Source organism: Akebia trifoliata, unplaced genomic scaffold (genome assembly GCF_017979445.1).
Source record: "Akebia trifoliata isolate Shusen 1 unplaced genomic scaffold, ASM1797944v1 Contig00577, whole genome shotgun sequence".
NCBI lineage: Eukaryota > Viridiplantae > Streptophyta > Magnoliopsida > Ranunculales > Lardizabalaceae > Akebia > Akebia trifoliata.
The window spans coordinates 16,857-43,170 of record NW_028237114.1 but is presented as its reverse complement, the minus strand read 5'-3'; the positions used below and the strand labels follow the sequence as shown (position 1 = coordinate 43,170).

At 34.5% G+C, this 26,314-nt stretch overlaps 2 protein-coding genes across 5 annotated transcripts; both read right to left on the bottom strand.

Moving 5' to 3' along the window:
* Positions 1-310: 310 nt before the first annotated feature.
* LOC147381315 (protein STRUBBELIG-RECEPTOR FAMILY 5-like) lies at positions 311-1,721 on the bottom strand. Its single transcript, XM_086430595.1, has 3 exons — positions 1,460-1,721; positions 1,217-1,373; positions 311-636 (listed from the first exon to the last, which is right to left on the bottom strand). Exons 1-3 carry the CDS (start codon positions 1,495-1,497, stop codon positions 496-498), a joined length of 336 nt encoding a protein of 111 aa, XP_086286721.1. The 5' UTR covers positions 1,498-1,721; the 3' UTR covers positions 311-495.
* Positions 1,722-4,152: 2,431 nt separating this feature from the next.
* Positions 4,153-20,007, bottom strand: LOC147381314 (beta-amyrin synthase 1-like). 4 transcript variants are annotated; one of them, XM_086430593.1, is made up of 19 exons: positions 19,757-20,007; positions 17,515-17,768; positions 15,533-15,724; positions 15,291-15,380; positions 15,001-15,198; positions 14,763-14,847; positions 13,723-13,889; positions 13,397-13,585; positions 13,073-13,186; positions 12,837-12,956; positions 12,606-12,728; positions 12,403-12,501; positions 12,104-12,160; positions 11,853-11,899; positions 11,626-11,769; positions 11,339-11,516; positions 10,950-11,030; positions 4,689-4,772; positions 4,153-4,387 (listed from the first exon to the last, which is right to left on the bottom strand). In XM_086430593.1, exons 2-19 carry the CDS (start codon positions 17,725-17,727, stop codon positions 4,259-4,261), a joined length of 2,310 nt encoding a protein of 769 aa, XP_086286719.1. In that variant the 5' UTR covers positions 17,728-17,768; positions 19,757-20,007; the 3' UTR covers positions 4,153-4,258. The 4 variants fall into 4 exon arrangements, with proteins under 4 accessions (XP_086286719.1, XP_086286720.1, XP_086286718.1 ...); XM_086430594.1 differs by lacking the exon at positions 19,757-20,007 and adding an exon at positions 19,455-19,476; XM_086430592.1 differs by lacking the exon at positions 19,757-20,007 and adding an exon at positions 17,862-17,999.
* Between the last annotated feature and the right edge of the window lie 6,307 nt (positions 20,008-26,314).

Here is a 26,314-nt window from a genome sequence, read left to right as displayed (position 1 = left end):
GTTTGTTGCTGCTTCTTTGTCGTCCATTCAATCCATTCAATGGGACTGCTACACCTCCCGGTGGTGCACATAAGGGAGTAAATAAGAGAAACCAAAGGAGCTGCAGATCTCCTAAAGCACCTTTGTACATTCATGTAATAAAAGCTATAATGAGTTGTTACTTCATTAATCCTCAGGGAGGATGGACTAGCTGAGATTGTAACTTCCTTTTCTTTTAATATATTCTGTCTGCTGGGGTTCCACTAGTTAAAACCCCCGATAACCATCCAAAAAAGAAAAAGAAAAAATTCAAAAACATTAGGCCAACAAATGTAAAGAAGATAAGAACTCTACAATTGAGAGTAATTCTGAATTTTCTTACAAATTATTAGATATCTATCCCTAACTAACAGAAAAACAATGAGAAAGATGAAAAGAAAAATAAAAAAATGTGATTCTCCCTTTTATATATATTTTCATGTACATATAAAATACTCAAAAATAAAAACCATCTCTTCAATAATAGTCTGAGTGGTCAGAGTCATCTGTCCTTCGTGATGCATTGAGGTCTTCTCTCTTATTCATACTTGAGCACTGAACCAACCGTACGAGCGCCTGCACCACCTCTGACATTGGCGGCCGGAATTCTTGCTCGGACTAATAGAAAAAAGAAGAAAAGGAATTACAAAAGATAAAAATATATATAGAGTCGTGCTGGAGTGACCTCAATTTGGAACCTCATATCACACTTCTTGGCGTGAAAGTGGATAAGATCCATAGATGCTATTTCACTCGTATCTCGATGAAAAGGCATCTATGGTTCCTATACACTTCCAAGTCAAGAAGTGCGATATGAGGTTCCAGCCTGAGGTCACTTCAGCATTATTCTTATATATATACAAATTCTAAAATCCCAGCTTAAGGCGCAGAATTGTGACTATTATTCGGACACTTGTAATTGGATGGCATACCCATGTCCAACACTGTCTATGACATACCTGGACTGTGTCCCAGTTGTACCTGGGTACTACAGATTGTGACAATGAAGACCTCCAGGGAAGCTTCAAAAATCTTTCCTAAAAAATATTGTTCTCAAGGAAAAGAGGTAATATCCAAGATTTGTTCACCAACTGCTTATTTACAAGACCTTTTGAGGGCCATATCCCCTCTAGTAAGAGATGGTTACGAGTCAAGAATAATAGGAGACAATGTACCCAAATGGTGGAGCATTTCCTACCTGGACACACAGAGCAATGACATCAGCAAATCGAGATAGTGACTTGGGTGGGTAAAGCCCGCGTAGAGCAGGATCCACCATCTTTGCCAATGCATCGATATCATGAAGCAGTGGTGTGGCCCACCGGACTAGAGACTGCTCAGTTCTTGGTTTTGAACTGAAAAGGAAAAGGAAGCATCAACACTAATCAGATTTTAAGTGTTGGAATAGATAGGCTAAGTTAAAGCTGAATCTTTGATGCACCTGTCAAGAGGCATCCGACCCGTCAAAAGCTCCAGCATAACCACCCCAAAATTGTAGACGTCACTCTTCAGTGTATATGCCGATGGCTTGGTGCACTCTGGAGCATTGTATTAAACCCCTAGGTTTTGGCTCGTCCGCTAACAGGAAAAAAAAAATAGCTCTTTAACATCATGGTTGGATTTTTCAAACAGGAACAGCTGTGTCAAGATGAACAACCAAAAGGAAGCAGAAGAACTCCTCCCAGGAACTTTTATAAGCGTAGCACATAGATGGGAAGATCATTTGGAAAAAAAAATCAGTCAAATCTAAAACTTCTAACCCCATTAAAAGTGATTTAGAATGTGGACCGTGATTTTTTGTCAATAATTTGTAAATCACTTTTAATGGATTTAGAAGTTTTTGATTGAGCTGATTTTTTGTGAAGATGATCTTCTCATCATAGTGACCATCCTTGCTAAAAATCAGCTCAATCCAAAACCTCTAACCCATATTTTGAAAAACCATTGTTTTTTCATATGTTTTCACATATGGCCCTTGAACCGCCCCATATATATATATATTATATATATATATATATATATATATATATATATATATATATGGGTCCCGTTCAGCACCCTAAGCTTTACCACATAATTTAACAAACGTGATTTGTCCTACATGGGTTAGAAGTTTTGGAATGGGCTGATTTTTGGTGAGGACAGCTCATTCCAAAACTTCTAACCCCCTCAAAAATGGTTTACAAAAAATGGATGGTCCACGATTTTTCAACTTGTAAACATGGGGCTAAACATTTTGGAATGTGCTGATTTTTGGGGAGGATGATCTTCTAATCATAGAGATCATCCTCACCAAAAATCAGCCCATTCCAAAACTTCTAACCCATGTAGGAAAAAAAACGTTTGTTAAAGTGTGTGGTAAAGCTTAGGGTGCTGAACATTTCCCTATATATATATAATATATATATATATATATATATATTATATATATATATATATATATATATATATATGTGGAAATGTTCAACAACAAACATTTTCACAAACATTTTGGCAAAACATTTTTCAAAAATTAGCCCATTCCAAAACCTCTAACCCCATCAAAAATTGTTTACAAAAAATGGACGGTCCACGATTTTTCAACTTGTAAACTGGGGCTAGAAATTTTGGAATGGGCTGATTTTTGGTGAGGAAGATCTGCTTACTGTAGAGATCATTCTCACCAAAAATCAGTCCATTCCAAAACCTCTAACCCATGTTTTGAAAAATGTTTTGCCAAAATGTTTGTTGCTGAACGGGACCCATATATATATATATTCTTTTGATTTATGTGTTTACGAAGGTTATCCAAACAAATCTAGTTAGATGTCTTAATTAAGCTCTAATGGCTATAGATTTGAGTTAAATTATAGTTATAAAGTATATTTTACTTTTATTTAAATTTAATACAAAAAGTAAGCATCTAATAATTTATATTACGAATATATCTATAAGACATTGTCGCGAGTTGGATTGGGCAATGTTAAGCTCTAGCCCCATTCAGATTTGATGGACATGAAAGTATTGATCCGGCCCTCCTTTTGTAAGTTAGATGTCAAGGCCCATCAATATTTTTTCTGGTGGACTAGATCGCACTAGCGGGCCAACAGACTCTATTGGCACCCATGCCTTTGGAGCAGGGGCAGAGACACGAAGGGGGCTGGGCAATTGCCCCCTCTCAATTTTTTGCCTGTTTAAAATACCTTTGTAATTTGATGATTATTTGAGATTAATGGGCTTTGGCTAATTCATTTATTATGTTGTAAGGCCCATAATCAAGTTATTTGATTATTGGAGTCTGATCCTTTTATATGGACTTTGGTTTTGATCATAGGTTAATCCATCTTATTGGGTTTGTGGGCCAAATAGCTAATATGAATCAGCTGGAATTCGGATCATTGATTTAATTGGTTATAGTCAAAACCAAAGCCTTAGGAGGCCAATTCCTAGTTGACGGACCCAGTTTAGATGTGTGGCCTGACTTTTGACTTATACGTATTAAAGGACATCATGTTTATGTTCAAAGAAAACATTAGCTCCAATAATACTTTGGACAAAGCAAACAACTTAAGGAGGAGATCCTCTAGCCCGTTTTACCAATAGCTCTCTGCAGGTATTACCAATGATTGAGGGTTTGCCACATCATTTCAATATGATATCCTTTCTCCAGGTACGTGGTTTGATACGTGACTGGCATGGCAAGGATACAGAATCATAGATCGTTTTTTATCAGGATACATAAGAAAAAGATGTGCGATTTTGTGCTCTTGCCATGTCATCCACGTACCAAGACCTTGTGTATTCATCATTATTCTATTATTTTTCATGTCGGACATATATGTAATAAATATTACAAATAATCTCCTGACTATCATCTTTAATTTGGTTGTACATTTCTCTTTTAATTTGGTTAAAATCATAAAAATTCATGTTTTCTAGAGATGACTCTTAGAACTCCAGGAAAAATTATTTCTTTCCGCTCACATGTATGAACAATGGATGTCAAAGATACCACATTACGTAACTTTATAGAGTTATAACCAAGGTTCTCAATTGGCCCATGTGTGGACTTTCACATTGGGCCAAATGACTCCTCAACCATCTAAATTTCATGGTCTAGATTAGGTTTGATAAAAAAAATGTTTATAAAAGTCACAATCATTGTATTTACTTCCACCGAATATGATCAAGGACTAAGAAGGATTGAAAATCATTCATATTAGTTTATTTAATTTGTCGGATTACAGAACCAAAACTAACGTTATTCTAAAGGATTTTTGGAAGGGAACGGAACTTTGCGACGATATTCTGCAAGAGCCCATATTGGGAAAATGTTTCTGTATGTTGTATAGTGTAGCATACAATTGTTCGAGAACACTCCTAAGATTTCCTGTGATCAATTGGCCATGGTTAGATCAAATTAGATACTAATGGAAGTAATTTATTAAGTAAGCATTATAATAAATTTATCAACTTATGATACATGCTAATGAGGGGGTTCCTTATTTTGGGGTTTCCACGATCCTGGAACCAAACATTGTCCAAGATACATAGGACCTCAAGTTGTTCTAGCTATGTTGAAAACACATCAACTTATGAATTTTTCTTTTTTTTTCTTTTTTTAAAGAAAGAAAGAAAAGTTGACTTCCAACCGTTTGAAGATGGGATAATTATGTCTAGAAGAGAATTACCTGTTGGGGGAAATCACCATTTTCCATTTGATTATTAATAAGCACCTTTATTGCACGATGCAAAGGCGCAGGATCTATTTCTGCCTAATTACCAAAAAACATTCAAGAAATTAGAATTGCAAAGGAGAAACTCATGTTTACATAATTATTATTTTAGAAGAAATAACCATTTACATTAAAACAAATAAATATTTATATGGTTCTGTTGGGTTATGTCTTTTATTATTGTATATGAAGAGTTGTCGTGAATTCAACCTGAATCTTTTGATGATCCGCTAACGATCTGTATAACCCGTTTAATTGGTTTGGACTTGAATCTGAACTGTTTACCCTCTTTGTAACCCAAAGTATATAAAAAGTAAGAGATGAAATCCTAAAGAGGTAGAGAAAAATTATAACCATGTTCTTCTTTGGTTATCATAATAAAATCGTCATTTTTCACCGTGGACGTAGGTCGATGCTTTGATCGAACCACGTATATCTTGTGTCTTATGATATTATTTGTGTTCTTGTTGATTTATACTTCGGATCTGACGGGTTTTTTTAAAAAACTGATATCAAAGCTATGGCTGCGAAGTATGATGTCGAGAAATTTGATTGGAGGAACGATTTTAATCTATGACAGGTTTGGATGAAAGTTTTGCTTGTGCAGCAAGATTTATCGAAGGTGTTATTAGGAAGCGATAATTTGCCTGAATCGTTGAAACCAGAACAGAAAGAGGAGATCATGGAGAAGACACATGATCAAGTCCAATAAAATCATTTTTGGGACTATAATTACTCAAAGATTACCCACACTTGATTGCTATTTTTCCCTAAATAAAAACAAATTGTATTAAATTGTCAAATTATCGAAACTAATAGAATTTCTAATTAATTATAGGTAAAAAGACCAAATTTGGAGACAAATAAAAATGAAAATAATTTTCATTATAATGCTCGAGGCAAGATGGATCATCCACTCAAATCTCGGAGCAAAATCCGCAACGTCACCTTGTGGTGCTCGGCGATAATCTTGGGGAGATTAGCCTCGAGATTTGTACTAAAACTTCTAGACCCTTTGACCGTTGTAATGATGGATCTGTCTCCCATCAATTAGAACAAATTTGACCCAAAACCCGAAAGAAATTATATAAATAAAAGGGTTGTCTCAAGGAAAGGGGTCCCTATCCCTTCTTCTTAATTTTGCTATGTATGTTCTATTTTGTGAGAGAGAAAGTTCTTTTGGAGTGAGAGCTAAAAGAACCTTCTCTTCTCTTTTCTTCTTATAACACCATTGTAATTGATCAAACTTTCAAAGTCTTGGAATCAAAATGCAGTAAAGAATTTTCTCATTCTATTCTCCACCATACTTTCCCTGTTTTACTATTGTTGTAATTTGTTCCTCACAATGATCGGCTAGACTCTCCATAGAGAGGTCAATAATGCCGAAACGAGTCTATTTTAATCTTGTTTCAGCAATTATATTACACCTATTTTAATTGTGTTTGTGTGAAGACTATTAAGTATGGATTATCTGATTTGTATTAATTGTTCTCACTTTGATGATTTATGCTTAGATAAGGTCAAGATTAATCATGATCTGTGACAACTTGAGATAGAAATATGATAATACCACCTTGATTCGAGATTCACTTATAATTTGGTTTCATCTAAAAGAATTAATTGATTTATCCTTCGATCTACGAACAAGAGTGTTGTTGCGTGGATTAAGACCGAATTAGAATTGTATAGATTTCCAAGATAGCATGCAAATGTTGATTTGATCTTTCTAACTCTTACATTGTTTTAATTTCAACTCTTATTTTAATTTCATTATACTTCTTAGTTGTAATTTCTTAACTCTATTTTTAATTTTCTTTTAAATCTGTTTTGATTTTAATTCGAAAGAAAATCTGAATCGACTATTGTCCCTGTGGAACGAACTTTGTTCACCAAAGTGTTTATTATTTGTCTATTTTACATCTGCAATCTACTACAAATCAAACAATACACAATGTGATTATGTTGTCTTTGGGAATGAGGTCTTACAAGATGTTAGTGATTCAGACACAACAAATCTACTATGGAAAAAGGTAAAAACTCGGTACATGAAAAAATCTCTCACAAATCGGTGGTATCTAAAGAAATAGTTTTACATCTTGCGGATACGAGAATGTACTTCTATTATTGATCATCTTTATGAATATAATAATATTCTTTTGGATTTAAAGAATGTTGGTGTTAAAATTGATGAAGATGATCAAGTCATACTTTTGATTTGTTCTTTACCATCTTCGTATAGGAATTTCGTTGACACCCCAATATATGATAAAATTGTTGTTTTGATTGAGGAGATTAAATCTGTTTTAACTTCTAAGGAATTGAAGAAGAATGTGAATGGAAGTACAAAAAGCTCAGGCGAATGTTTGTTTGTTTATTAGGAGGAGACTAAATCATAAAGGGAATCATAATGGAAGATGGTGATTTAGATCAAAATCGAAGACTAAAAAGTTAAAGTGTTTCAATTGTCATCAAAAATGACATTTTAAAAGAGATTGTCCAGAGCATAAAAGGAAGGGAAAACAAAAAACATAATGACTATGATGCTGGTGATGTGGTAGTGGCAGATGGAAATAGTGACAACGATGATGTACTTTCAATTTCTTCTAATCTCTCCGGTAAGGAGTAGATTATTACGTAGACGTGCTCTTAGCATACATGTCCCAATAAAGACTAGTTCACAACCTATCGGCCTATTGATAGGGGTGAAGTTCTTATAAGAAATAATTTTGATTGTAGAATAGTTGGGATAGGCATAGTTTAGGTGCAGATGTTTGATGGTATTGAAAGGACATTATCAGATGTCAGGCATGTTCTAGAATTAAAGAAAATTTTGATTTTCCTTAGGTATGCTGGACTCAGATGATTGTTGTTACAAAGTAGGAGGTGGAGTTATTCGGATTTTTAAGGGTGTTCTTGTTGTAATGAAAGGGTTAAAGAATAATGAATTGTACACATTGCAAGGACAGACAATTACACGTACAATATCAGTATCAGCAATAGATTTAAACACCACCAGATTGTGGCATATGCGCCTCAGACATATGATCAAGAAAGGGATGACAGTCTTGAGAAAATAGAATTTGCTTGACGAGGAGAAAATTGGAATTTGTGAGTTTTTTTGGGAAATAGTGCAAAGTAAAGTTCAGTACGGGTATTTACAAAACTAAGGGTACTGTGGATTATATTCATTCTGATTTATAGGGTCCATCTCCGGTTGTATCACATGGTGGAGGCAGATATGTGTAGACTTTTATCGATGATTTTTCAAGGAAGGTTTAAATATTTATTTTGAAAAGCAAAAATGAAGTTTTGTCAAATTCAAGCAATGGAAGACACTAATAGAAAAACAAATTGGAAAACAGATCAAAAGATTGAGGATTGATAACGGTTTGAAATTTTACTCTGATAAGTTCGATGAGTTCTATAAAAATGAAGGTGTTGTGTTGCATCACAGTATAGAAGACACCATAATAGAATGGGGTTGCAGAACGAATAAACATGACTCTATTGGAAAAAGTGCAGTGCATACAATCAAATTATGGTTTGTCAAAATAGTTTTGGGCTGAAACTGTTAACACAACTTGTTATCTAGTGAATAGGTCTCCTAACAGTGTTATTAAGTTCAAAACTCCAAAGGACGTGTGAACGGGATCTCCTACCACATATTCTGGCTTGTGAATATTTGGGTGTCCAACATATGCTTATGTAAATTATGGTAAGCTTGAATCGAGGGCAAAAAAAATGCATATTTCTTGGATATCAGGCTGGGGTGAAAGGTTATAGATTGTCGTGTCTAAATGCGATAGGAAAAAAGTTTATTATCAACAGAGATGTGACATTTGATGAATCTGCCATATTCAATGTAGGGGAGGTACTCGATACCAAGAGACCTCACAGTGTCATTGAACAAGTGGAGCTAGAGGTTCTTATTTTGAAAAATAATGGTACGGATGAGATAGATCAAGAGGATGAACCACGACGGGATCTTACTATCGAGGATGATGTTCAGTTATAACAGTGCAACTTGGTTAGATATAAACAAAGAAGGCAGATTAGACCACCTCAGAAATTTGCTTATGTAGATTTGGTTACTTATGTACTTAGTGTAGCAAAGACTATGGATGATGATGAGTCATATACCTATCAAGAAGCCATTACATGTGAAGAGCCAACATAATGGTTTGTTGTCATGAGTGGGGAGATCGAGTCTCTTCACAAGAACTAAATATGGGAAATTGTTGAGAAGCCAAAAAATCAAAAGATTGTGGGATACAAATGGATTTTCAAAAAAAATAAAGAAGTATACGTAATGGGAAGTTGTGGATTTCACTGAGGTTTTTTCCCTAGTTGTGAAACATACTTCTATAAAGGTGTTAATTGCTATGGTTGCCTTATATAATTTAGAGCTTAAACAGCTTGATATAAAAATTATTTTTCTACATGGTGATTTTGAAGAACAAATTTATATGCATCAGTTAGAGGGATTCATTATTCAAAGAAAGAAAGATCACGTGTGTTTGTTGAAAAAAAAATTATATGGCCTGAAACAATCTCCTAGATAGTGGTATAAGAGGTTTGATACTTTTATGGTAAGAAACAACTATACCAGGAGTAAGTACGACAGTTGTGTTTATCATCGGAGACTCACAGATGATTCGTTTATGTACTTACTATTATATGTAGATGACATGTTGATTGCATACGGAGATATATCTGAGATTATAAGGCTGAAGGCTCAACTCAATAGTGAGTTTGAGATAAAAGACTTAAGGGCTACAAAGAAGATTTTGGATATAGAAATTCATATGGATAGAGAAGTAGGTAGATTGTATGTATCACAAAGGAAATACATTGAAAAAGTGTTGGATCGCTTTGGAATGCCAGAGTCTAAGCTTGTGAGTACCCATCTAGCAACTCGTTTTAGACTCTTAACTCAGATGTCCATGTAGACATAGGAGGTAAAGCACATGTCTCAGGTTCCTTATGCTAATGTTATTGGTAATCTTATGTATGTCATGGTTTGTAATAGACCTGATATTTCACATGCGGTTAATATAGTTAGCAAATACATGGATAAACTTGGGAAGATCCATTGGCAAGCAGTCAAATGGATATTGAGGTACTTAAAGGGTACTATAAGAGTTGATTTGTTATATGATAGAAGTAGTGACACTTCTAAGAGTGTTGTTGGGTATGTCAATTCTGATTATGCTAGTGATCTAGATAGGATGAGATCTTTGACGGGTTACGTTTTCATTATTTGCGATAATACCATTAGTTGGAAGACAACTTTGTAGTCAACAGTCGCATTATCTATCACAAAAGCTGAGTATATGGCAGCTACAGAGGCAGTGAAGGAGGCAATATGATTGCAGGGTTTGGTTACTAATTTGGGTTTGGAATAAGGTGTTACTACGGTATTTTTGTGATAGCCAGAGTGTCATACATCTGACAAAAAATTAGATATATCATGAGAGGACCAAGCATATTGATATTAGATTGCACTTCATCCAATATGTGGTTGCTCAGGGTGCAATTGTAGTGAAAAAGATTGATACAACAAAGAATCCAGTAGATTTAATAACTAAGGTCATCTCAAGTATCAAGTTTAGGGGCAGCCTGGACTTAATAGGTGTTTGTAGTTCTTGAGGTCTTAGTGGAGGCGCAACGGAAACGATTATTTTGGGAATTGAAGTCAAGGTGGAGATTTGTTGGGTTATTTCTTTTATTCTTGTATATGAAGAGTTATCGTGAATTCAGCCCAGATCTTTTGATGATCCACTAACGACTCGTTTAATTGGTTATGTGTGGGGTTTCCCCACCATTATCAAGGACTTTGCCCCCAGCCAAAATATTGGACCCATTTGGTCTGGACTTGGATCCGACCTGTTTAACCTCTTTGTAACCCTAAGTATATAAAGGATAAGAGATGAAACCCTAATGAGGTAAGAGAGATATACGAGAGGCAAAAAAAAAAGTTGTAACCATGTTCTTCTTTGGTTATCATAGTGAAATCGCCATTTTTCGCCCGTAGACGTAAGTCGATGCTTTGATCGAACTATGTATATCTTGTGTCTTGTGATATTATTTGTGTTCTTGTTGATTTATACTTCGGATCTAAGGGCTTTTTCTAATAGGTTAAAAGTAATCAAAAAAGATGAATGCAGATTCTTATGAGTACCGAGTAAGTACTTGATGTTCAAAATTAAGACTAACCTGCCCAGCATAAATAAGACCCATCAAAGCCCATGCAGTCTGCACCAAATTTGTTTTGTTTCCTTCTAAAGGTATAAATACCTGTTTCACCAAACCGAACACACACACATATTTAACATAATTTTTTTTATAAAAAAAAAAAAAAAAAAAAAAAAACCTTGTATTTTTTCTTTATAAAGAATCCAAAAAAATATTCCTCAAGATAAGCATTAATATAGTATTGAGGATGGAAAGATATAGTTGGAAAGCAAGATCATCGTCATCATCAAGACTTGAACTGCACGTATTTGGGATCAGTTAATTAAACAAATATTTTTTCTCCTTTCCACTCTGTCAAGAACCATGTATTATGATATTGACGGAGAGGAGCTTAACGAATAAATAGTTACCTTTTCTGGGCATGAACGATAACTTTCTCCCCAACCACCCGACGGGGTCTGTGTTGACAGCAAAAATTCAGTTGCTTTACGGACAGTTGGGCTATTGTAGTAGTTCTTTCCAACAGCTGATAGCCCCCTTAGTGCAAAGAATGTGCCATAGGTAAAACAAATTCCCCAGTTTCCATACCTGTATGAACAAATATTAATTTCTTGTAATTTTTTTGTATCTATACAAATGGAACAATTCAAAATTGTAAATTATAGGATTAATCATTGGGTTAGACAGAGAAACATACCATGAACCATCAAACATTTGTTCCTGTTCGAGGTAATGTATTGCTTTTGCAATAAAATTATCAATTTCTTTCTTCTTATGATCAGGATATAACTTCGTGAAGCATACTAGAGCCTCAATTGCTGATGCAGCGCATTCAACATACCTGGGATATTACACATGTCGTAGTATATCCGACCATACAAAGAAAATAAATAACAGAAGTAGAAAAGGTTAAGAAAATATTACTCATGATTGACGACAATGCCCTCGAAAAGTTCTGAAGGATTGAGAATCTGCAAATAGAACCCAAAGTTAGCCAATGTTATGATAATAGAATATCGTGAAACATTTAAGTAATGTTGATGCAGTTTCTCTATTCTTATTGCTTCTTCTTGTCACTAAAGATATTAATAAGATCACATTCAACTATATAGCCCGTATGTATAGAGGGATACCAATAACTTTTAGAATCTTTACTTGGTCTTGAAAGGAGTTACCTCCAACCATTTGTGCGCTTTTATTGGCTCCCAAACTGCCAAGCCACCATTTTTACTCTGCAATCATATATAATACAGACCATGTTGATATTGATGTAATTTAATGCAAATAAAAGTGAAGATAAGATATTTTTGAGTGTTTGATCAGGAGTAATAGATTAGTATTTCACCTGTTATTAGTACAACTCTAAGAATTTATTTAGAAAATGAAAAGCTCTTAGTTAGTTGTCCAATAGATGTTTGTCTAAACTCTAAGAGATGAGTATAACAAATTAAATTCCATGGAATATAATCCTTACCTGTAAAGAAAGAATTACATCAACAGTGTCGTATAATCGCTCTGGCTCCATTTTTTCACCAACAATTTCATGTGGCATTTGTGAGAGTAAGAGGCAACCCTATCAAAGAAGAAGAATTTATCATCATATGTATAATTCTTGTTACTATAGAATATTGATTAAATGGCACATTTGTCTAATGTTGGATTAATTGAGATAGTTACTGTTAGTCCTTCTGCAGTGCCATCTGAGACTTGCCACCCATGATCTTGATCTGAGAGTGCCCATGCTCCTTTAGAAATGTGCCGGTACATACTTTTGAAGTCACCGGATGGGTTATCTTTAACCTTCAAAATAATTCAATATAGGAAAATTAATAGAATAAATAAAGTGAAGATTTTTGTTGTTGTTGTTGTTGTTGTTGTTGTTGTTGGTTGGCAAGATTAAGACAAAACCTGTGATGCTTTTATGTAATCATGTCCTTTTTTAAGAGTATGTCCAATTTCGTCGTGAAGATTACTAGCTATAAGTGCTTGAATAGAGAGACTAGTGTCCCACATTTGAGTACCGTAAATCTGCAATTAAATCAAATTCAATAAGTTTAATACTTACTGCTAACAAAGTGAAATTTAATGTTTTTAAAGACAAATTATTGAATTTTGAGCATATGTAATTGATATTGTTTCTAAACCTGCATTCTCAATCCATCTTCGGCAACCCACAAGTAATCTGGGATCCTGGCAAGATGTTTCTTGAATGCATCTGAATTTTGATCTTCCACCCAACAAGCAAGCATACATAACACCTGAGCAAGAATAAGTCGAGTGAATATCTTAGCACGAATACAACGTATATATAACCTAAATAAATGTATCTTGATTTTGTTTTAATTTTGTCTTTGTTAAAATGGGTAAGCTACAATTGAACCCATAAGCCCAAACTTCTTGAGTCATCTGTTCAAAATAGTACTAAATCACAGGGTTCAATTAGAGGTGTACATGATGATGTGCATTACCTTCTCTATAGCTCCAATTGTCATATATCGACTAATCTCATCTTCGTAGTGAATGTGCTTCATTGTTACTTGTAGAGCCTTCTCTCTATATTTATTTAAGGGCCAACGCGTTAGAAAAGGCTCGACAAACACGTAAAGAGAATCCCAGATCAAGTTTTGCATTAAAGGATGTGGGACATAGAGATCCTCCTGCAATAATAATTTGACATAAAAGTTGATGTATTTACATGAATTCTGAAACTGTGCAAGCATGAGCACTCATACACACATTTATCAACACATTATTGCAATTAGGAGAACATAGAAGTGGATTAGATATAACCAACCTTAGCGCACACGTGACGTTTTTTGTTCCACTTAATTTCATGATAAGGTTGAATGTAAAGCTCTTCCCTTAATGATAAAATAAGATCTGTGATTGGACCAACGAACCTCTTCCCATATAAATATGACATGGGCATGTAAGTCAAGCGACAATAACACCACATATTTCCTGCATTTCATAGGAAGACTTGAGATAGAGGAAACATAGACAACAATATAGATTTTCACTGGAGTGTCTGTGTGCCCGAGGAATCCCAATCAAAATGAAAGAAAATTCTAAAAGACAAGTAATAATGACTATGTTGTGTGGAACTAAATGTTGGACAATAAAGAAATAACATGTGCATGGATTGAGCATAGCAAACATGAATGAATGGGAAAACAACTTGAAAGATAAAATTAGAAATGAACACATTCAAGAGTAAGACTAACAAACAGTTTTCAAACCAAAAGAAATGTAATTGAGATAATTTGGTATATAGGATAGAATTCGGATTTGATACAAATCTTACATGTGCATGGTTGAGGGTCATCAAATCTATTTTTTCGACATAAAACTCAATGGCTTTAGGCTGTCGAATTCAGAGTATTTTCACATAGTGCACGTGGCATAAGCTGAGAGGGGTTTGAGGGTCATGCAGACAGCATTCCAGCACAACTCAACCCCGGTGGTTCCTGAGACGCTAATTGGCTCAGCATAACCGAGTCAAGCTGATTTCCTGTTGGCATAGTAGTGCAGAATAGATATTTGGGACAAGCTCGGCTATTTCTTAGGCTGGACTGAGAAAGTACCCCAAGAATCTAGGAGTGATTAATCGTGTCAACCACTTTACTTCTTAAGTGGATGACTTCCTCCGTTTTGTGAATTTTTTGTTAATTAATATAACAACCTAGAAAATGATCACATTAAATTCCTTTGAATAAGGGAATGCGGTGACGTGCCTAAGGGGTGGTTAAGGAAGTTTTTGGACAAGGCTTTGATGAAGATGATGATGAGTAAACAAAATCTGATAAAACAGAGAGATGTATGTATAGTGCAAACCTGGATGCATAGGAAGAAAGGAAGGAAGAAGCCAAAACTCTGGGGGCATAGGGTTGCAGCCTGACCACTCATACACTCCAAGTATCTGCAGCAATTATTATTATTATTATTTTGCATTTGCATTTGTAAATGATTTGCAATGTAACAAGCGGAACCAATACTAAGAAAATATTGATCACATTGCAACATCCACCAACATAGGGAAATTATATTTGTAAGTATGTGTTATAGGTCTTACCGAAAGATATGTTTTACCCCATGATGGTATGGAAGTTACGCCACCACGGTCACGAATCCATTTTCGCCCTCTTGCACAAGCATTGTCTTCACCACCATCAGGCCCTTCTCCTAGTAAACGAATGCAAATGTAGTTCAGCGCCGTACCAAACATTGTGCTATGGCCCACGATATGTAATCCCCATCCTCCGTCTTCATTCTGCAAACAAATAAATATATGTGTGTTTGATAAGTATGAGTAAATATTATTTTTGACATGTAACGAAAATATGACACAAGAACCAGTTGCACCTGATGATAGTACATGTAACGAAGAATCTCCTTTTTATGTTCCACTGAAAATATAGTATCAAGCATTCCGGTGATGTATAACACGAAAACCTGCATTTTGTAACATTTTTTATTTTTTTGTTATCTATGTCAAAATGTTTAAGAAATTTACAATGAGGGAAAAAAAAAAAAAAGTCAACCCAAAAATATAATGGGTCTATAGTTGTTTCAATGTTTTAATTAGTTTAATTTAAAACGCTTACCATGGGAGGCATGAAAAATAATGGGCCCCCAATCCCGGAAGCCCAATGCCCATCACTTGTTTGCATGGCAGAAAAGAATCGGACAGCCCTCCTCAATGCAGTTGTGGTTGCATCATACGTCACATCTTCATTGTCTCCAATCTTTACTGTGGGTATACTTAGATCAAATTTATCTTTGTTCTCTTTTAACATCTGTAATGTATTTTCGAGATCATGATAAGAAATGAAGATTAGGTGTGATTCTGAAATCGGACTTAATTAATAATAGATGCTCCTCAAGGGTGTCAATGCAGTGGATCTATAATTGCCCACATCAATAAACTTGGAGTCTTTTTTTAATTAAGTTCTTAATTTATGGTTTAAACCATTGTTTTAAAACTGTGAAAAACTTGACTAGACTCAACTTGAATGTCCACTGAGTTGAAGACTCGAGAGTTAAAATCAAACCTTTCAAAATTTGGAAGTTCTTCAGTGAAGTTCCATATGGTACATTATAGACGGTAGAAAAGAGTGTCACCCCAACCAAATCCAAATTTTTCTAAGCCTTCGATAAAGTCCAAATTTTTCATTTTTATTTTTTTTCAAATCTGATTTAGACCATGAATATTAGAGGGCTGATGTTTTTTTTTATCCTTCCCAATGATGTGGCAATATGCGTAGAACCATAGATTTCCTCGAGATACAAAAAAATCAATGGTTTTGTGCACATCGAAAGGTCAGTTGAGTGTCCTTTTGAGTGTTTTTTCGGTTAGTACTGAGGTCAGCATTGTTTCAAGGAAAAAAATCTTGGGTCAATGATTGAAGAACTCTTTGTATTCAATCAGTACGGATCATTTAAGCCCCACTTAATAAAATATTAATCTATTTAATATTTTTGAAGATTTTTTTTATGAAAATATTTGAAATACCCTTTTAAAAACTTTACGAAGTGGTTTGATCTAAAAATATACTGAGTCAAATAAAAATTTTGACCGATTTATTTGATAATTAATATTTCTGTAAAAAAATATTTTTTATTTATTAAAATTTATTCATAAATTCAATATAATTTTGTTTGACTCATATAAGTTGTCTGACTAATTTTTGAGTTGAACTTCGATGAACATTCAAGTCAAGTTTTAAAGTGGCTTCCTAGTTCCTAGGACACTGCACTTATGTGGCAATGTGCAGATAACTACATATCCTAAATGACTTCATAGGACACTCTATTAATGTCACAATGTAGAGATAATGATAAATTTTTAAGAATAATGTTGAAGTGATCTTAAGATTGGACCTCACGTCAGGGTGTGCAATGTGAGGTCCGAGCTTGAGTCACACCAACACGACTCATTTTTAATAATACAAACTGACTAGAAAAAAAAAATTACTAAAATACACTCAACTGACGTGGAAGGTATGCATAAACACCAATTTTCCTTCTATATCTTGAGGAAAGAATCTATTGTTTTGTGCACATATCTCATCAGTTGAATTTTTTTTCCTTCTATCTTGAGAAAAATAGTCTTGACTCAAAAAGACACACAGCTAATGTGGGAATATGCACAAAATCATAGATTTTTCCTCAAGATATAAGAAAAAAAAAATCAATGGTTCTATGCACAATGACATTTCAGTTTTGTTTCTTTTTTTAGTATTATTTTTTTAGTCAATTGATCATTGTTTCGAGGAAAGACCTATCGTTTATTTGTGTCTGCACACCACCACATAAACGAAGTGTTGAACATGGTGTAGTAGGAAGTCACTTGAAGACGACTCGACTTTTAAGTAGAAGAGCTGTACTAAAGTGACTGCACAATACACTGAGCTGACATAGAGGTGTCCACAGAATTGTAGATGCTTTTAACTCATATCTCAAGGAAAACTATCAATGGTTCCATACACACGTCCAAGTCAGCTCAATATCTAAAGCAGTGTCCTGCACAGTCACTTTAGCATTTTCCTAAGTTTAGAAATTTTGTATTTCTTTCTCTTTAACGTACGTGTAATCGCAAAAGAACATCCCCACAAGGCTTGACTTGAAATCGATTTCTGCGAAACTCCTCGCGAGCCTTCTCGACTTCAGCACGCTCTTCGGGTGTCCCAGCACCCGGATCAAACTCCCAAGTCTGTCTTCCAATAAAATTATTGGTGCTAAAAAGCCATGGACTATAAGGCCCACTCACACTCTCCTCCGCTATCTTAAGCTTCCACATTTATAAATTATAATCTTCCTCAATGGATCGGTTTCCTTCTCCTTTAATTAATGAAAGCTTGTATTAAAAAATAGCAAGGCTAGTCTTATTAATTTAGTGAGATTTCAAATCTTACTAAAAGTCGTTGAGCCCACCTACTGGCATCCAAAATATGATCTGATGACACAGGGATGTCGAGAACCAAATCCTACCAACTTTAAAAGAGAAGGAAAAAAAATTTCATGAGTGTTATGGTGGTGGATTACCCATTTGGTAATCCACTTGAGCTCAACCACGACTAGTATTATTAAAAATATTACCAAGTAAGGAGAGTGTTTTTCTAAAATAAATATCTAAGAAGTTTAGGATTTTCTTGTAGGGTGGGGCAAACTACAAATAATTTGGTAAGGTTGAAGAAATTAAAGATGGCTGATTTGGGCGAGAAGAGTTGAGGATTTTTTTTATTATTATACGTTGAAGAAAAAGCATTTAAGTCGATTTTTCACTAGTTTATGAGAGAACACCTGAGTCTAGTGGCAATGTCATCAATTTAAAAACATAGGGTGTCTCAAATCAGCCATGACCAACCTCTAGGGTAAAACTTTTTTATCTTTTTTTTTATATAACTGGGCATCTCTGTAGACAACTGACCAGGCTCATATCTAGGCTTTGCCCAATCTATAGACCATGGTCTTGTCCAAGGCATAGTCATGGGACACGTTCAACTCCCACTTATTACATGCACCGAGTAAGTGAGGGTGCATTCTCGCAGGTGACCCTTGAGGGATTAATGCTCATAGTGGGATTGAACTCATGACCTACGGGCATTAACCGCTTACCGGTCCAAAATTATCATTGAGACAACCCCTCAGGGTTAAAATTTTTTATCTTAATCTTTAACCTTTAAATTAATCTACTTTAACCTTCAAATAAAAAGAATAAGATAGAAAATTCTAGAATTCTCTAAGAGGAATTAAAATCATTTTACTATAGGGTTTGCAAAGCTTGAAGATGACCAGTTTTAGAAAGAAAATATAAGGGAGACATAGTATGCTCCCTAGGTCACACCTTTGAATCTCTTATATCCATCCACATAAAAGTGGTTATATTTAACTATTGTCACATGCAGGTGATTCGTACATGCGGCCTGTCAAAGCCAAAAAATAAAGAGGAAAAAAAATATGGATTTTTGTCAAAGGTTAAAAATAAGTGTATTTAGGTTACCTTTTTTTAATTTAGGAAAGAAAAAGTTAAAGAGGGCATGCCATCATCAGTTTTAAAAAATGAAAGTAAGTCAAATATTCATGAAAATACAGAGGGTTGTCTAACACACCCAAAATATTGAAGGAAAATTAAGGGAGCATATCATCTATTTGAAAATTAGGGCTACATAAAATTATCACCAAAATGTAGAGATGTCTCTCAAATAGTGTCAAAAATTAGCAGAGGCACAAACAAATTGAGTGGAAGATTGGCAAGGTGGGGTGGGGGGGCGTTAGGGGAAGAGGAGGGCTAAAGCCATCAAAGGCGCTGCTATATCAATTTGAAAACACAGGGTATCTCAGAACAATTGTGAAATTAAGAGGGATACTTAAAAGGACCCATATAACTCTTCAAAATTATGGAAAAAAAAAAAAATTAATAATAAAAAGACAAATGCACACACTTAGAGAGAGAAGCTTTTATAATAACACATACATATATATATATATATATATATATATATATATATATATATTATCATTTACCTTCAAATCAAATCAAATGCACATATGTAGAGAGAGACGAGCATGTATATATATAAGTGGTGCGTATGTGGAATTTTGATGGACACAATTACTAGGCTTCTCCTTTAAAGAGCTGCCAACAGCCACCCACCCCGATGTGAACCACCAAATATGAATGGGTGTTGTCAATGTGTGCCCAAGGGCATACGTTAAAGTGTATTAAATACATCTTTGAATTCTGACGCTGAATACTCTTTATACTATGACACATGAATTTTCGTATTTAATTCACATTCCTATTTTTTCATTGCTATTTGTGATACCTCCTTGAAGATGCCACATTTCATATTTGTGATACCTTCATCGCTATTTTGAATGGGGCTGCTTGCTTCAAAGTTCTTTTCCTCTTTTTTATCCAAAAATTTCTTTTGAGGGCAGTTTCGACGATCTCAACTTAGGACACATGTTAACAAAACCCAAGATGATTTTTGTACCACAATTGTTGGTTGAGACTTTAGAGGAAACTGTCATGTCGCCATCGTCTAAATGCTCACACAGCTCGAGTTAATTTTTTCTCCGGGCATCCCACCGTTTGACATGTGGTGAAAAAAAATAAAAAATCAATAAAGTGAAAATTTCTCTCACAAGCCCTTCATTCAAATTTTTCCATTGTCCACAATCGGTAAGAGAAATTTTCCTTCTTTTTAATTTTCTTTGGTTAAATATAGGGCACGGTATTCCAAAACTATTATGAAATAAAGATGGATACTTAAAACAACCCATATGACTCTTCAAAATTATGTATAAAAAAAATGTAAAATCATATATTCAACTCAACTAGATTTTAAAACATTTGGTTACTTGCGAGAGAAGTCATTGAAATTTTATCATTTACCTTCAAATCAAATACACACACCCAAAGAGAGAAGCTTTTATATATGGGTCCCGTTCGGCACCCAACCTTTTACCCAACAATTTGCCCAACATGTTTTGTCGTACATGGGTTAGAAGTTTTGAAATGGGCTGATTTTTTGCAAGGATGATCCCCTCACCATAGAGATCATCCTCACAAAAAAATCAGCCCATTCCGAATCTTTTTGCCCATATAAGATAAAAACGTTGTAGCTTTATGAGTAGCTTTATGTGTCTACGAATCCTTACCCATATCTACAACGTGTTTTATCCTAGTGGCTAAAAGTTTCGAATTTAGCTGATTTTTGGTGAGGATGAGGAGATCATCCTCACCAAAAATCAACTCAATCCAAAATTTTAAGCCTCGTCAAAAGTGATTTACAAAAAATGGACGGTCCACATTTCTTTAACTCATAAATATGGGGTTAGAAGTTGTAGAATTAACTGATTTTTTGTGGGGATAATCTCCTCGTCATAGAGATTATCCTCACCAAAAATTAGTTCAATCAGAAACTTTTAGCCTACATAAGACAAAACATGTTGTTGATATATGAATAGATTTGTGTGTACACGGATCCTAATCCTATATATATATATAGGGTCACGTTCAATGGCCAACAGTTTGGCAAACATTTTGGCAAACACTTTTTCAAAACATGGGTTAGAGGTCTTGGAATGGGCTGATTTTTGGTGAGGATGATCTCTACGGTGAGGAGATCATCATCACCAAAATTCAGCCCATTCTAAGACCTCTAACCCATGTTTTGAAAAATGTGTTTGCCAAACTGTTGGCCATTGAATGCTACCCCCATATATATATAATATATATATATATATATATATATATATATATATATATATATATATATATGTATGGGGGCGGTTCAAGGGCCATATGTAAAAACATATGAAAAAACAATGGTTCTTCAAAATATGGGTTAGAGGTTTTGGATTGAGCTGATTTTTTGCAAGGATGGTCACTATGATGAGAAGATCATCCTCACAAAAAATCAGCTCAATCTGAAATTTCTAAATCCATCAAAAGTGATTTACAAATTATTGAAAAAAGTTGACAAAAAATCGACGGTCCACATTCTAAATCACTTTTAATGGGGTTAGAAGTTTCAGATTGGACTAATTTTTTTTTTTTTTGGATGATCTTCCCATCATAGAGATCATCCTCACAAAAAATCAGCTCAATCCAAAATTTCTAACCCATATTTTAAAATTTTATAAATATTACATTGTTTTTACATATGGTTTCTTAGATGTCCCTTGAACCTGACCCTATATATATATATATATATATATATATATATATATGGTCACGATCCGTAGACACATAAAACTACAATGTGTTTTGTCTTATATGGGCAAAAAGGTTTGGAATGGGCTGATTTTTTTTTAGGATGGTTTTTATGGTAAGGAGATCATCCTTACAAAAAATCAGTCCATTCTAAAACTTTTAACCCCATGTTTACAAGTTCAAGAATTCTGGACAATCCATTTTTTTGTAAATCACTTTTGATGGGGTTAGAAGTTTTGGAATGGGCTGATTTTTGCAAGGATGATCCCCTCACCATAGAGATCATCCTTACAAAAAATCAGCTCATTCCGAATCTTTTTACCCATATAAGATAAAACACGTTGTAGCTTAATGTGTATATGGTATATATATACTAAACGTCAAAAATGGCGTTATTTCAAAAAATGCACATTCTGGGTGACCATTCACACCTACTTACAATATGAATGGTGGCAACTCCAAACCTTCTCTTTCAAAGAGCTGCCGACCTAAAGTCAGCGTACCTGACGTGGACCACCAAATATGGATGTGCCTTCTTAATCTGAGTATTTGCGGACATGTTAAAATGTATTTGATACAAGTGGGGAACAAGCACTTGGCGATATTTTTGGAGTCAGACTTTGATGCGGGCAGCCTGCTTCAAAATTTTGATGGAATCCTCTTTGAACTATGACACGTGGCATCTCTATTATTTATCATTATTTATGATACCTCCTAAAAAACCACATGTCATAGTGCTGGTTTAGGTGCATTTAATGCTTACAATGAACGTCCTCTGCCCAAAATTTTAATTGTAAGACTTAAAAGTTAGGTGATGCTATCATAAAATTTCATTTTTTTAATTATGCGTCGGTGAGACTAATTTTCTTTCTTTTTAATTTTGTCTTCTTAACCACATGTCAAACAATTGGGGAGCTGTGAGTATAAAAAATCTCTTTCTCTCTCTTCAAACATAAGATTTTTTACAAGTAATTTTGCATTTTTATTACAAAAACTCTTGTTTCGGATAATTTACTTTATGAAGTTTGTTACCCATCAAACCTTACTTCATCAAGTTTGTTATCGAGCAAATCTTGATGTGGGATCCATCATAATATTCAAATTGATGAGGTTAATTTGTTAAAGGAATCTTGTTTCTACATTCCACTCTTTCTAAAATCATGTATTATGATATTGAAGTGTGTAAAAATTGCGGAAAAAACGACGGACTAAAGCCGTCGTTTATATACGACGGTTTTCGCCGATTGTTTAACCTTTAATGACGTTTATAATTGTCGATTATAAACAACTAATTTAATCCGTCATTTAATTAATAAAAGATTCACTATTGCCACACCAACTTTTACTAATCTTACACCGATTGGTGTGGCGTTAATAAAAGTAGAGTAACACTATTTCCACACCAACTTTAACCAAATAACATTTTCTATTTCTTCTCTGTATCGTCTTCCTCTAAAAAAAAAACCTTAGAGTGAACAAATTTTCGATTTCTTCTCTCGTTTGTTTCTTCTTCCTCTTAAAAAAACCCTAGAATTTTAAATCTCTAAAGAACAAATCCCATTTTCGATTTCTTCTCTCGCGATTTTCAGTTTCGGACTTACGAAATCAGGCGAGGTTCGCACGGTAGTTCTCTCTCTCTCTCTCTCTCTCTCTCTCTCTCTCTCTCTCTCTCTCTCTCTCAGGCATAATGTTTTCTACATCCATTTGGTAATCTTCTTTGATTATTGTTTAATGTTTAGTAATTTATTCGTTTCCATTCGAGAGCTTCTAATAGAAATCTGATTTGTTCTTCAATTATCTTATTGTTTTTAATTTTAATATTTGCTTTGATTGATATTTAATATTTGTTTTTTTTTTTTTAATTTTAATATCTGATTTGTTTTCAATTTGTTTTTTTTTTTTTTTTCTATAGTTCCTTTAATTAATTGTAAAAAATTCGGAGATTTAATGGATAGAGAAGTGTTTCTGCGTTTTGTGGAAGTTTTAAGTAATTTTTATGTTTGATTAGTAATTTCTACTTTTATTATTATTTTTAACTTTTTTTGAAAGAGATTTGAGCTTAAAAATGAATTTTTTTCTTACTGGTTTCTGAGTCACGATGGGGAAAACCAGAAATCTTGAGATTGAACTACGGAGAATTGAATTAGTGATTGACTACTAAACATGATTCATTTAAAGAACTGTAGATAGGAAGTTTTGAAGATAAATGAGAGATAAAAAACAGAGTTGTAAAACTTTGATTTTTTTTTTTTTAAACAGAATTTTAAAGAATTGATCTCATATTAGGACACAGGAGTCTGCATAAGATGAGAGGTAAATACCAGAGTTTCATAACTCTGATTTGGGCAAAAAAAAAAAACAGAATTTAAAAGAATTGATCTCATATTAGAACACACGAGTCATTCCACAGATGTTGATTGATCACTTCTTAATCTTTATTTATTCGCAGATCTCAAAGTTCTGTTACGGATTCTGCGATTCCAGTATTGATTTGAAGGTTCGCTCATCATTGGTTCTACTCATCTCTTGAGGCTTAGTAGATTGAAATCTCAGTGAGTTAGCTTCATAACTAGGTATAGTTTATTTATTCTGTTTATTGATTGAGAATTAAGGCCCAAATCTGTGTATAAACCCATGTCTATTGGTATTGCAAGTGTGTTCATACCTACTCCAATGAACAGTATTCAGATCCAACCAAAACTTAACCAATCTCACATGCTAGAGGACAGCACAGCTAGTTACCAAATTAATTTAATCATGTATAGGGGCAGAAGCAAGGAATTTGGTTCATACTGTAGGCAGTCCACCAACCATGCATATTGGCTGATATGGTAATGTCCATGACACCACGAGTTTTTTTTTGTCATCCTTGTGTCTCCCTTTGTGTCACCCCAGCCCAACTCATTTGCCGATGGGGCTCAAATACAGGAAAAACTGTAAGTCAGCCTGCTGTGGATTTCTATTTGGATTTAGTGGGTTATTAATTTTGGTTATGGATGATTGCTTATAATAGTTCCTATTGGTTTTACATGTAATAATGCACTGATTTGTTGGCACTGTTTTGAGTCGGTCGAATCAAAGATTTAGGTTGGTAGGAGGGAAAAACAGGTTGATTGCAGTTGGTTTTAACAGATTTGGAGATTGCACAATGGCACACTTTTAAATACATACCATTTTTACCTTTGTTTGGAGATTGCACACAATGGCACACTTTTAAATGGGTCATACAAACCATTTTTACCTTTGTTTTTGTTCTATGTAATGGTGGAGAAACAAAGGATTGGTATAAAACATTGATAGATCACTCTAGATGCTTGAATTTGAATTGGCTTTTGTGAACTGTTATGTACTTGGACTGGTTCCAAGCCATGAAAAAAATGCTTGAACCCAACATTTGGAAATCGTCATCAGTGAGATTTTTGATGTGCAGTTCCATAAAAAATTGAACCAAACATTTATGAGTTAGTAAGCCAGAAAAGAATGTTACAAGACGAACAATGATTCGTAATGATGTACAGTCTCATTACTAAACATATAGAGAAGTTTCAATCCAAAATTGATATTTTCACCGATGTTTGTGTTTCTATATGGTTTGTCATTGGAGGTTTACTGAGTTTGGGCTTGTACATGTTAGGCATACACTTCATCTTTTCTTATAGTTGTCTTAGAGGTCTTTACAGCCCCTCTTTTTCTTTGGTTATTATTTTTGTCTGCTCCTGGTGTTGTATGTATGCATTATTGAGTGCAAAACATGTCCAAATGCCATGCATGCTCACATGAACCCAAAATTGTGATATTGAACAGGAAATTGGGGTTTTACTGTTAAGCTCATTTTTTTTACATGAAGATGAATGCTAACTTCCACTTGGTTACATGGATTGGACAAAGCAGGGGCCCTGATCTTCTTGGTTCATTTGAGCAGAGTTACTTTTCCTCGCCATTTTTTCGTTGCAAGGTACTTCACATATTCCTTAGCTAGAGCTAATGAGGCTAGCATTTTCAAAAGTGAAAACATGAATAAGAGAGAATACTTCGTGCATTGCATATAAAGATTATAAAGAGAGAGAGAGAGCCTCTCAATCCATGTGTGTGTGGTAAACATCATTTGTATATCCACACCACATAAACATAATTGATTCATAAATTAACTAGTTAGTTGTACCGTTACTATTGCTGTTACCGTTAGTCATCATCTTCTTGAACTCGTCAAAGTTAACGCTTCCATCACCGTCAGAATCAACGGAACTGATTGGTGGTGGTGGCAGCTTCTCTATTGGTGGTGGTTTCTGTGTTGGGGGAGGATATGTAATTGGTGGTGGTTTCTGCATTAGGGGAGGTTTGTGGTATGGAGAAGGCGGAGGTGGATATCCTTGAGATGGTGGTGGATATCCTTGCGAAGGTGGAGGTGGATATCCTTGAGAATAAGGTGGAGGTTGATAAGGTGGAATGTAATAGGGATGGTAAGCTATCCCTATTTCTGGATTACTCAGACCTTCAAGTGAGGAGATGAAGCTTGCTACTGTTAACAATAGCAGTAGCAGCCAAAGAAAGCCATGTTAAGGAAGTCTCCTCATTTTGCCAAGTAACTATTATTAAGAACAATTATTCCAATTATTTTTGATTAAGCAATACTTACTTTTTTTTTTAAAAGTTGACTAAGTAA